Below are 12791 nucleotides of genomic sequence, written 5' to 3'. Positions count from 1 at the left end.
GCATGTGGGATCTTCCCGGACCAGGGCTCGAACCCGTGTCCCCTGACTTGGCAGGCGGATTCTTAACCACTGTGCCACCAGTGAAGCCCACAGCTAGTAGTTTTTAACACACTCATTACTTTGCTGGCCTATTTCTACTATATAATCAATATAGGGTACATAAATTGATTAATGGGACCCAATAGTTAATAGGCCTCATCCTCAGATATAGATTTCATATCTCTCTGCATTTCCCATAAAAGTCCAGTAAAATAAAGACAGAGAATGGGATTCCAGAGCAAACTGGAACCATGCTACAGAAGGGGCTCAGAATAAGATGCTCAGGGAACAGTGGCCCTAGTTCAGATTCCTGCAGCCTAGACCTTGCTCTCCCACTTCCTTACCAGACGACTTTCTCAGTGCTGACGTGGAGGGTTCTGGGAACTCCTCTCCATCACTGGATTCTGCGGAGTCCTCACTGCTGATCACTGCACAGAGGAAAACAACCACTTAGGATCTCAGGGTGGAGCCCACGCAGCAGGAAACCCCAGAATGAGAGTACTAGGAAGATCTAGAAGCTAAGTTAACTCAGGGCACCATGGCCTGTGCTTGAATGTGTGTGACCTGCAGGTTTCTCCAGGTCCTGCACAAAAAGTGATGATATTCACAGGGGCAGCTTTGCCCATCCTGCCAACACTCTTCTTTCCTCACCCTCATTCTACCTCTTACCACCACCCTCAATCTACCTCTGACCCTCTACTTCATTCTACCTCTTTCTTTCATTCTTATTTTACTTCTTCACCTTCCTCTTGGCTTGGCCCATTTTCCCTACTTATGCCTCTCTTTCTGGGGATGGTATTTCTTTATACCTCGCTTTGTCTTCATGTGTTTCTCTTCCATCTCCTCTCTTGAATACCCTGGGTCTCTGATTTTTTCCCTTTTCTTTATCTTCTACCCCCATACTTTCCTCTCTTGCTTTAGAGATTGTCTCTTGGACATCAATACTTATTATCTACCCCTTTTGTCTTTTGATATTTTTTCCAGTTCCTGGGGAATCTCTTCTGCTAAACTCACTGCACAGGGCACTGGTTCCCTCCCCTTCCTGCCTCTGTCCACGGCCACCTGCCCTGGCTGGATGTACCTTGATGACCTGCCCCAGCCTCTTGCCCTGTTCCTGTGATTCCTGCTCCACACTGTGTCAGCCTTACCTATTACATCAGATGCCTGGTTACAGTCAGTCCTGGCTTGGGTTTGCCATTCAACTTCGGGGTTAAAAAATGGCTTTTCCTTCTTTATATCCACCAGAAGGACAGAACAGGAATTGATTTGAAATCCATGGTTGGGTAGCTTTTCTTCTGGATCAAATTGTAATGAATGAAGAATTGTAATTTGTCACTCCAGAAGGGAGTAAGCACCGTTCATTAGCATTAACAGCCTTCTCCTTGTAATTCCACTGCAGGACGGACGCTTCACCCCAACCCTTCTCCTTCCTGCTGTTCAACTCTGTCCCTTTCTTTGTGTCTCTCTCAACTCTCAGGTTTTTATTTTATCTTTGTTTTTACTTTCTTTTCACTTTTCTCATCTTTTGATGATTTTTTTTTTTTTGCTTTTCAAAAATAAAAATCATAATTGTAGTATAACCCATAGATAAAAATGCACAAATCATAAATTTTGAATTATCACAGAACAAGCATATCTGGGTAACCATCACTTTGGTCAAGTAATAAGAGATTACTAACACTCCAGAAACCTCTTAGTGATGCCCCCACTAACTGTCCAGATGTATCTTGCTCAAGTTAACCACCACTTTGACACTTTTAATACCATAGATGATTGATTTTGCTAGTTCAAAATTTATATAAATTTATATAAGTGGAATCATTCACTCTTGCTCTCTCTCTCTGTCCCTCTGACTTTTCAGGGGCAGGGGTGGATTTGGCTTCTTTAATCAACATGTGTGTGATAGTCATCTGTATCCATTTCGTATATTTATCTTCACCACTATATAATATTCCTTTATAGAAATTATCCATTAAAAAATAAAACCATAAAATATCCATTTTTGCTGGCTCAAGCTTTAGACTACTATGAATAACACTATGATGAACATTCTTTTGTATGTGTTTTGATGAAGATAATATGCATTTCTGTTGATCTGTTGAGGAATGTAACTGCTGAGTCATAGGCTATGTGTAAAGTTAGGATTGACAGAAGTGACAAAACCATGGTTGGATTAATCCACTAAGTTTTGGGACTATTTTTTTTATACAGCAATAGATAACTGATACAGCTTCCAAATAGAGATGTCCATCAGATCTTTGAATACAGATCTTCAAGCACTTGGAGGAATGAGTCTAGAGATCAGGTCTGGGCTGGAGATGTACATCTAGGAATCAATGGATGATGGATGGTACTGAAACCATGGGGAAGGTGAGATGCCTGAGGAGAGGCCTATTTTTATCTGAGGGGGTTACAGGGCTATTTTGATCATTGCAGATACCTTACCCTTCTCAATGGTATTAGGAACAGCCCCTTGTGTCTTCTTTTTTGATGACTGTCTCCTCAAATGGGGTAATGTCTTGATTTGTCTCCTCTCTCTGTTTGGCCCACTCTCTACCGATTTTTAATTCATTGTCCTTTAAATTATTCTCTTTGTGCCTCTCCTACCCCCATTTTTCTATTTATTGGTATTCTTTTTCATCTGTATCTTTCTCTATTCATCTCTTTTCCTCTACATTTGTAATCACTGTCCCCAGTGTCCAGCAGGGTCTAGGACCAGGCAAAGGAGGTGCCTAGGGCACAAGAAGGTGCCAAGAGTAAGATAATCCTTATATGTGCCCCAGGCTCTCACCCTAGACCTGACCCTGCTGTCCCATACCTGCTTTTTCAATGTATCCATTCTCTGTTACGTTTCCTACTTTCTCTTACTCTATCCCTGTTTCTTAATTATTATTATGACCTGCACATGTCTCCTCTATATCAATTTTGTCTTTCTATATATTTTCCTCATTTAAGCATTCAAATCATCACCAAAGTTCTCCCTGTGTGCCATTGTCCAACAAACCACATCCCTCTACCTGCCACTTCCTTTCTAAAAGGCCATTCACCTGGGCTTCCTTACTTGCAAATCTGACCTGCAACATCTTACATGATTTACATGTTTCTGTTATAACCTCTGAAAAGGAAGTTGCAACTTATTTCTTTTCATCAACTCCACAACATGGCATTATTTTGATTCCATGTCAATTTATCTAAAATCTATCTCACTCTTGTACTTTGTTATTTGGTGCTCTGCAGTCCACCTTTTCCTATTTTTCATCTTTGCATTCTCTTCCCAGGGACACCCCATCCACTAAAGAGCTCAGCTCTCCTTCTCCCTTGCAACTTACATCTGCTAAAATCAGCCAGAGGTTGTGGAGAAGGCTGTGTGTCTTGGACAGTGTTAGGATTGGGAAGGGGTGTATTAGTATGGGAGAACAAAGGAGAGCTTTTACTCTCATAGAAAAACAAAGATGTAATTAGAAAATTGGTAAGTAATTACTTTCTTCCTCATAAGGCAATGGGCTGGGTGTCTCCTTTCTTGCATCACCATTATTTGATTGGATAGGTACTTGTTCGCAGGACTCTGAAGATAAAAAAGACCACAGAGACTTGCTTTGCCCTGTTTCCATTTTCTTGCATTTCATCCGACTTCTCTTTCCTTCTTATGTTTTTACTTATAACCTGTCTGCATATATTGCCACCTTCACCCTGTGAAAGTGCTGTGCTTCATTGATTCTGGAGTCGATCTCTCCCTGACTTGTTCGACTTTTGTTTCTGTCTCTCTACCCCGGTGGGGCTCTGCAACTCTTCGCCTTCTGTCTCTTAGTTTTTCCTTTCTCACTTTCTTCCTCCAGGTCTCCCCCATCAATATATCAGGCCCCATTCCTGCCCTCTGTGTGTCTGTGTGATTTCCCCTTCTTTGTTAATAGATGTCTCCTTGAGTGGTGCATTACTTCCTTCTCTGCCACTAGTCAGGACCTCTTGGCCCTTCCACACTCATCAAACCCAGCCAGTCTTACCTGCTGGTTCAGACTCTTGGGCACATTGTTCACTTGCTTGTTGGCTTTCTAGTGCATCGTTTTGGTCACTGGTTGTATCTTTCCTCTTTGCATTTATCTGTTCTGTTTCACAGAGGTTATCCGAGAGTCCATTTTCAGGTGAGGTCGTACCTAAATCATGTTTTGATTCATCAATACTTTGTTTTCCTCCGGCATCAATCAGCATCCAACAGGAAAATACAAACCACCCGCGGTCATAGGGAACTTGCCTTTGTCCCCAGAGCTGCCCCTGACTGGTGGCCTTCCCTTACTTCCTGCAAAGTCCTGCTGCCTCTTCTGCACTCCCTCTTGCTCCACCCCCTCCCTGTGCAAGTCTTGTTGGCCTTTCCATGAGGATTCAGTGTCTGATTCTCCTCCACTTTCTCCAGCCCTTGGGATTTCCCTCTTTATATGTTTCCTTATTTTTGTTTCATGGTTCTGTCTTTTCCATTAGGTTACCAGGTAGTATCCAGGGTTGCAAACACAGGCTCTGGGTTCAGAACGCCTGGGTCTATCCTTGCTCATTGACCCCAGGACAACTATTTACATGGTCTCTCTAGATTTCAGCTTCCTTATCTGCAAAATGGGCACGTGAGTGATAACATCGTCCAATGGCACTAATCCCACAACTGCCAGAATAAACGTTCAATCAAGTGAGCTGTTAATAACTTGGTTGTTTTTGTTGTGTCCCTGACCCCTTTCTCCTTTCATTTCTTCTTTTTCTTCCTCTCTGTCTCTCAAATACCCACATCCTCTCCTCCACGTCTCTACCACTTCCCTGCTTCTGTCTCTATATGACTGCCTTTCTCCTTGAATATTCCTGCTCTTGAACAACATTCCCCACGTTTAAATCGGTCCCTCCTTCTGCCATCATCAAGGGTCTCCTCTTTGACGCTGACCTTGGGCCCATAGTCCTTAGCCCTTCACACCTTTACACTGATCTTCTCCTACAGGAGTCTTTCTAAATCACAATTACTTCCAGGTAGTCATTCTCTTTAAATCTGGTTACTGACACCCTGGGTTCCTCTTCCTTTGTCTTGGTATTTGGGCCCACAATCTCTTGTCACAGCTACTTCTCCAGGACTCAGCCTCTGGTTAGATGCTCATACAGACACCCCTCACCGCCTTCTCCGTGGTCCTTCAACATTTCTTCCCTGATTCTCAGTGTTTGCTCAGGACTCGGGCTCACACCTCCCCTTCTCCTTTCCCTCTTAGCAGATGGGAATCGCTTTTGTATTTGTCTCAATCACCTTGCTCAAGGCTTAGTGGGAGAGTAGGCCTCTCCTCCCTCTCTTCTCCATTGCTTTCTTCATGATTAATTTTCCCCTGCATTACTGAAGAGAGGGACAGAGAAGAAGACAATTAGAGATCTCCACCAGAGACCAGGAACATCATCTCAAAATTACAAATTTAGGAATTCCTAGCCCTCGGGTCACTCAGAGCTCAGGGGTTCCCAATCCTCTTGGTAAAGTTCCCCCATCATCCTTGGACAGAAGAGAAGCCCCAGCAAGCTAACTGCTATGTAACCCAAACAGAAATGAGCCACTTGTATGTAAGGATAAAGGAGTCGTGGAAACATCGTGATCCTGTCAGTTATGTAAAATAAACCTCGCATCGTGGGGAAAGCACGTGTCAAGATAAATAAGGAAAGTGAAATGTGTTTACTGAACGGTTCAAACTGTAAGGAAGAAACAGAGAGATTTCCTCTGGAGAAGGGGTAGGATCCTAGAGAGATCCGTGTGTATAAAAGAGAAAGCCCAAGAGCTATAAAGATGGGACTAGGGACTTCCCTGGTGGTCCAGTGGTTAAGACTCTGAGCTCCCAATGCAGGGGGCTCGGGTTCCCATCCCCAGTCAGGGAACTAGATCCGCATGCCGCAACTAAGAGCCTGCATTCTGCAACTAAAAGAGCCCGCGTGCTGCCTCGAAGATCCAGCGTGCCACAACTAAGATCTGGTGCAGCCAAATAAATAAATAAATAAATAAATATTAAAAAGAAATAAAATAAAGATGGTACTAGATAAGACGAGGGTTGGGCTTAATTGTGTTGGGGAGGATGAGCGGTTCCCAAAGAGACCAAGCAGAGGGGGTGATGCGTTTGGTGGGGTTACTAGACAGGGTTCCCATAGTGGCCCAGATCCCACAAAGAAGGACACTCTGAAGCCGCAAGCAGGGAATGCCTGTTGCAGCACTGCAGGACGTCCCCATGACTCCTGGACCAGGGACCCAGGAGGCTGCCCCAACAAGGAGAGGCCAGGACACCAGCCCAGGGCCCCTGCAGCTAGGTGACCCAGCAAGCGTAGGAGGAAGGAAATAGACCAGGGAGCCTAGGGCATGGATCCCTGCCAGGAGTCCGGGGAGGAGACACCAGGGGAGGCAGTGGAGCCCGGGCTGCCCCAGAGCTGATGGCAGGAGCACCTCCTGGGACAGTGCCTTTTAGGGGGTGAGATGGACAGGACTGTGAGAGCCATGGCTGCTTTGTCTCCCCCAGGACACGGGCTTCAAGCCTCAGCAAAACCAGGCGGAAGGTGCGAGGAGAACAATGGCCCAAAGCCCAGAAGAGTTGAAGGAGGCCTGTGGGCAGGCATTGGGGGCTTCAGCACATGAGATGGAGGTGGGGACCTGGCAATAGGAGAGATGTCACGCCCTGGTCACAGTCTCCAGCCTCTAACTTTGGCCGCTGACCCGAGCTCTCGGGGACAGCAGAGTCCAGGAGGCGGCAGCAGCAACCTCCCCCAGGGGCAGGTGGATGGCAGCAAGTGTAGGTGTGAGTCGCCCCAGCATTCAAAAAGTATAAATTATGCCTTCTCAGGAAAAAGTCAAGATTTAGTTTTGTATAGCACCAAAAATAGTCCCTGGAAGAGAAGAGCTTGTGTGATTATTTGAGGAGAAAAAGTTAATAAAACCATTTTTCCTTTAAGGGCAGATTTGATATTGAGTTAGCTTTCTTGCTCATTACTCTGGAAATCTGATGAAAGTGCCCTTTCTTCTGTGTTACTAAGCCAACCCTGGGTTTAGGGCTTAAAATGACCTGTGACTGGTCCTTTACATGTAGACTGGGATCTAGGCACTATTCTTGGGTCTTCCTTCAATGTGGTGATTCTTGTAACTCGGCTTGTCCCTCTAGGGGTCCCTAAAAGTTATGATTCTGGAGTGGTTGGGATACTGACTCCCACTGATCTGGTGTTGCCAAGCCAGGATAGATCCTGCACCCGCAGCTAAGCTTGAGATGGGTAGTAGTGAACTCAGTGGACTGCTGTGTAGACCACTGCTGCCCTGTCATTTGTCCTTCTATCTAAATTGGATGCCACTGTGGCTCTGGTTGTCCTGTGAGTCTAAATGCCTAGTTAAGCAGAGCTCCAGGTTGGTGTCGTACTGTAGCCATTAAAACATGAGCTTTGATAAGGCTCATGGTACGTGTTTTGCTAACTGTTATATCCCCACTACCCAGCACCATGTATGGCTTGTGGTACAAGCTCAATCTATACTTGTTGAAAAGAATTGGCCTTGAACATCAAAAGGTAGAGAATAAGCTAATTACCCTTTATGAAGCTTTCATAAATGTGATTTAAATCAGGATATTCCTGCCGGTTGACCTCGCTGAACAAAGCTTCCAGAAGCGACATGTCAAATGTCTTCTCCAGCTCACTGAGAACATTGTAAACCACTCTCGATACAGGGACCAGGTTTCTACAAGAATCTTGACAGTCCTAAAAAATATTGAATGGAAAAAATATAAATACAGACTTCCACGTTACAGAAGAGCCCTAGAAAGAGATTTTATAGTTAATGTATTCCAATTTCCATACATACTTATCTTTTCACATAAAGGTTTAGAATTTCTGTGTATTTGTATGGCTACTAAGTGAAACAGTAAATCCTTTCTCCTTAGAAATCCCCATTTGTGAATCTGATCTCCTCACCCTCATTTATATTAGATGTAAGAAGGAGCAATTCCGAAGAATAAAATGGGTTCAAAGTTAATGGATTTGTAGGCTTCTAATAACTTGGTCAAATGTTTTAGGAATAGACTTGGCAGGTGATGAGCAGCTATTCTGTTGACTGGACAACTCCTGCCCCTTCACCGAGACTGACTTGGCCTGGAAGGGCTCAAGGAAGGCAGGTGACAGTTTTCCCTTTTGTGAACTTGACCACAGGGAAAGCATATTTGTAGGGCAAGGAGAAGACCTGCATCTCTGTAGCTCCAACAACACCTATTGCTAAAATTAACCGAAATTCCAAGACTCCAGAAATAGCATAAATAAAATAAGTAAATAAGTAAATAAATGGGAAAAATAAGAACCACCCCCCCACACCAAAAACCACTGGAGAAAGAATAGCAAGCATATACTCCCAAATTTGTCCTAACAGGACATCAATTCCCTGTGGGTTTTAATGTTCTCAGATCTAACTATTTAAATTGAAGTTCATTGAAAAGAAATGCTGTGTCAATTATTATTTCATTAAATCATCTCATTTAAATTATTCATCAATTCATTAAAATTCTTTTAATTCTTAGTTTATGCTCTACTGTGTGCATTTCTACAAGGAATTAAACATCTGTGGAGCACACCTGCTTCAAATGCAGCCTGTCTCCAGTGCTACTCACCTTGACACCAGTGGTCACCATGAGCACCATCCCTTCAGTTAGAAGCAGGACTGTCTCCAGTGATGCCTGTTTCTACTCTCCCTCTCCTTTTTTACCTTATCACAATACTTGAACAATTGCAAAAATACTTGAAAAGGTCTTCTTCTCATAGGACACTCCTCAGTTAGGTACTTGTGCCCTTACTTCTGTGTTCAGGTTATCGAAGCATAACTTAGTATGGGGCTAGTTTACCAGATTGTGACATAATAAACCTCACTTACTTCATACATTCTATTGGTGATGAGTTCACGGTCACGAAGACCCTCAAGGAAAGGAAATGTTTTTTTTATTGCAGTTGAAATCTCCACTTTATGTCTTTTGAAGTGCCTGAATGCAGGCTCTAAGTTAAGCCTGTTGTCTGTGTTCTGATTTGCTGTGGCTATCCTAGGGAGGAAGAATACCATGTGAAAACAGTCATCAATATTCCAAGACGCTTGTGGAGGCTGTAACATTTTATATATAAAGGATAGGTTGTGAAGAACCAACATATATAAAATAAGTGGTTTCAGTAGAGACCAGAATAAATGGAATTGAAACAACAAACAATGATATAATAGAAGAAAGTGAGGAGGTTAAGAAAGACTGAAGCACAGGACTGAAAAAGTCCATTCCAGTCTGTCCCAATCAAAACCATTGTAAAGATATCTCCCCTTATCTGGTATATTTTTTAATTAAAAAAATTTAAAATTTGTACAAAATCAAGTGGAATAAACAGAGGAATGAAAACAATAGAATAAAAAATCTAACCTTGAAAAATGTTTCTTAATTAATAACTAAGAGAAAATAAAACAAGATGTCCCCTCCTCTGATCTATAACTGTTAAGAGAAATACCATCTTGTATTATAAAACTAGTTCATAAATGATAAGATGTGGTTAAGAATGATATGATATGGATAAACTGAGAAATTCACAAGACTATCAGTCGTTTCTTCTGGGACTTCTACTTTGTGTTAATATAAATCTTTCTGTGTTATTGTTTTATATAGTGAATCTTTCTAGACATCTGAATTTCAGAAATTGCTGCTATTTTCTGTGATAGTAATTTTAAGCCTGAGCCTTTAATTCTGGTTCTTAGGTGATTATTTTATTGCTCTGATAATGTTTTAATCAACATTTTGTATTCATAAAAGTTATGAAGACATTAGGATTCTTTGTCAAACCAGAAGAAAATTATTGTCACTTACCAGTACCCAAAACCATCAAAGAAATGTCACATTATTTTGTTGAATTCTGCATAAAGAAGTTTCTGATTAAAGACTGCAGATTGAAGAGAATCATTTGTCTTCTCTTTTATTATCTCCCCTCCCCCCACTAAAATGCTAATGAAGGGATTGGATTCACAATGACAAGGAGAATGGCAGGGGGCAATGAGCAGATGAGAGATTACTACCGAAATCTATAAGACAAAAACTGGTCAGAGGATCACTAATTACTATTGTAGGTGTAGGATGCCCCCAGAGGTCAGAGAAGCAACCAGTGTGCCCTGCAGCACCTGGAGAAGCAGTGGCGATCACAAGGGGGACATGGTGCTGAAAACTGTTGTGTTATTTGAAAAATGAAGAACAGAACAACACACCCTCCACCCCTCAACTTGCATCCTGACCACTTGTGCCCAGGCAGCCTCTCAGATGGAAACATTGCTGTCCTTTCTGTCACCATATGTTAATTTTGCCTGTTCCTGGATTCCACATACATGAAAATAATACAACACATGTGCTTTGTGTCTGACTTCTTTTGTTCATCATCCATGTTGTTGGATGAACAGAAATTTGTTCTTTTTTATTGTTGAAGGTATTCCATTGTGTGGACCTACCACTATCCGTTTATTCATTTTCCTGTTTATGGACACTTGGGTGGATTCTAGTTTGGGACTAGTTTGAATAAAGCTGTTGTTCTTGTACAAGTTTTTTAGTGGCAAGATGTTTTAATTTCTCTTGTGTAAATAACTAGGAGTGGAATTGTTGGGTCATTGTGTAGGAATATGTTTAATGGCTTTAGAACCTGTCAAACTGTATTTCAAAGTCTATGTTTGACCCATTTTAGTCTATAATGTATAATGTGATATCCCATATAGTTTTAATTTGTATTTCTTTAATGACTGATAATATTGAGCACACTTCTGTATGCTTATTGGCAATTCATAATCTCCTTTTGTGAAGTGTCTTTCCAAGTCTTTGGCCCATTTATATTATTAGATTGTCATTTATTAATTATTGATGTGTAGGAGTTTGTATATATTATGGAAAGAAGTGTTTTGTTTAATATACGTATTATGAACATTTTTTCCCATTCTGTGGTTTGCCTTTCATTTTCTTAACCATGTCTTTTGACGAGGAGAAATGTTTAACTTTGATGAAGCTAAAGCTATCATTTTTTTCTTCTGTGGCTAATAACTTCAGTGTACTACTTAAGAAATCTTTGCCTTCCCCAAGTTAATGAAAATATTCAAAAAGTAATTTACAGTATAAGCATGGGTCTATTTCTGGATTTTCTATGCTATACTATTTATCTGTTTGTCTATCCTTGTGCCAATAGTATATTGATTTGAATACTACAACTTATAGTAAGTTTTGAAGTCAATTAGGAAAATATGTCTTGGGTTTTCTAGGTCTTTTGTTTTTCCACATATCTTTTAAATTGGATTTGTCAATTTCTACAAGAAAAGCATTTTAGAGTTTTATAAGGTTTGCATTGAACTTGTTGATAAATTTGGTGAAAAGTGACATCTTAACAATATTGAGCTCTAATCCATTTATTTATTTTCCCTTAATCTTGCCAGAAGTGTTTACAGCTTTCAGTATAGAAGTCATACACTTCTCTCATTAAAATTATTCTTAGTTATTTTATTCTTTGAGGGGGCTACTTTAAATGATATTGCTTTTAAAATTATTTCTAACAACTGTATGAACATAGAATCGATTTTCAGAAACATTAACCATGTATTCATGACCTTCCTAAATTCATGTATTCTAGTATATATTCATAGATTTCCTTTGGATTTTATAGAAAAAAACAATCATGTCATCAGCAAATAAAACTCCTTTACTTCTTCCTTTCCAAAAATTGTTTCTTTTTTCTTTCTTGTTGCACTGGTTAGGAGTTTAAATACAATGTTGAGGAGAAATGGTGAGAATGGAATCCCTTGCCTTGTTTCCAATGTTAGAGAAAATGCATTTAGTATCACCAACAAGTATGATGTCATACACACACACACACACACACAACTGAGGAAGTTTCTGTTTATTGCTAGTTTGCTGAGAGTTTTATCATGGACAGACGTTAATTATCAAATGCATCTATTGAGCTATTCATATCGTTTTCCTTCTTTATTCTTTAATTTGGTGAGTCACGTTGATTGATTTCCAGAGCCTCCTCTTAAGTAGAAGCAGATAACCACAGGTCAGCAGACATTTGAAGAAAGTCTCCAATATTAGAAAGAAAGAAAAACATTAAAAAAGAGAAAAAGTTGCCCCAGGAGAAACAGAGATATTGTAGGAAACAGGAGAAACTTCCAAAACCTCTAATATTTTTAGAGAGATTTGAGAATACATATTGCACCCCTGGTTACAAAGAAAAAGAAACTAACAGAGAAAGAGATAGTGGCATTAGATATTTTTTTAAATTGATTTTTGGAAATTTACTAAGATTTACTAAAATGGTTGTAAAATAAAGTTGGGGAAATTTCCCACAAAATTAAATGAAGAGATTAAAAGAACAAAAAAGAATAAATTTGAAAGACAACATAGGAGAGTAAGATTAATTTAGGGGTCTAATAGCAACCTAATTAGAGTCAAGAAAGATGCGCAAGGAAGTGCAGAGGAGGACCACATCAAGAGAATTATTTAAGGAGATATATACCATGGAGTAGAAGGACATGGATTTTTTTAAAAGGACTTAGAGAAATGAATTTTAAAAGAACCAAACCAAGGCATATCACTATGAAATGCCAACATCTAAAAAACAGAGAAGAGCCTAAAATATTCCAGAAAGAATTAAGAAACTGGTCACTTATGGAGGAATGATGGCACGAATAGCTTGAGACATCTCATCAGTAACAGATCTAGCCCTTCAAAATGCAGAGTGAA

The 12791-nt window shown here is 40.6% G+C and overlaps 1 protein-coding gene across 17 annotated transcripts in view; it reads right to left on the bottom strand.

Moving 5' to 3' along the window:
• Window positions 1-12791, bottom strand: part of LOC118898312 (nuclear autoantigen Sp-100-like) — a 75371-nt gene that overhangs the window by 29843 nt on the left and 32737 nt on the right. For 11 of the 17 annotated variants that reach the window (XR_005020665.1, XR_005020664.1, XM_036858533.1 and 8 more), the window contains 7 exons: window positions 8927-9089; window positions 7599-7767; window positions 5309-5392; window positions 4041-4190; window positions 3521-3604; window positions 1188-1334; window positions 384-467 (listed from right to left, as the gene is read on the bottom strand). Coding sequence is in view for 15 of the 17 variants with exons in the window: in XM_036858533.1 (XP_036714428.1) it covers window positions 384-467; window positions 1188-1334; window positions 3521-3604; window positions 4041-4190; window positions 5309-5392; window positions 7599-7767; window positions 8927-9089 (881 nt within the window). In the remaining 2 variants the exon portion in view is untranslated. The remainder of the gene's footprint in view (window positions 1-383; window positions 468-1187; window positions 1335-3520; window positions 3605-4040; window positions 4191-5308; window positions 5393-7598; window positions 7768-8926; window positions 9090-12791) is intronic. The other 6 variants (XM_036858540.1, XM_036858542.1, XM_036858543.1 and 3 more) reach the window with 4 other exon arrangements.

Source organism: Balaenoptera musculus, chromosome 7 (genome assembly GCF_009873245.2).
Source record: "Balaenoptera musculus isolate JJ_BM4_2016_0621 chromosome 7, mBalMus1.pri.v3, whole genome shotgun sequence".
Lineage (NCBI taxonomy): Eukaryota > Metazoa > Chordata > Mammalia > Artiodactyla > Balaenopteridae > Balaenoptera > Balaenoptera musculus.
The sequence above is the reverse complement of the archived record's forward strand: the minus strand, read 5'-3'. Positions and strand labels throughout refer to the sequence as shown.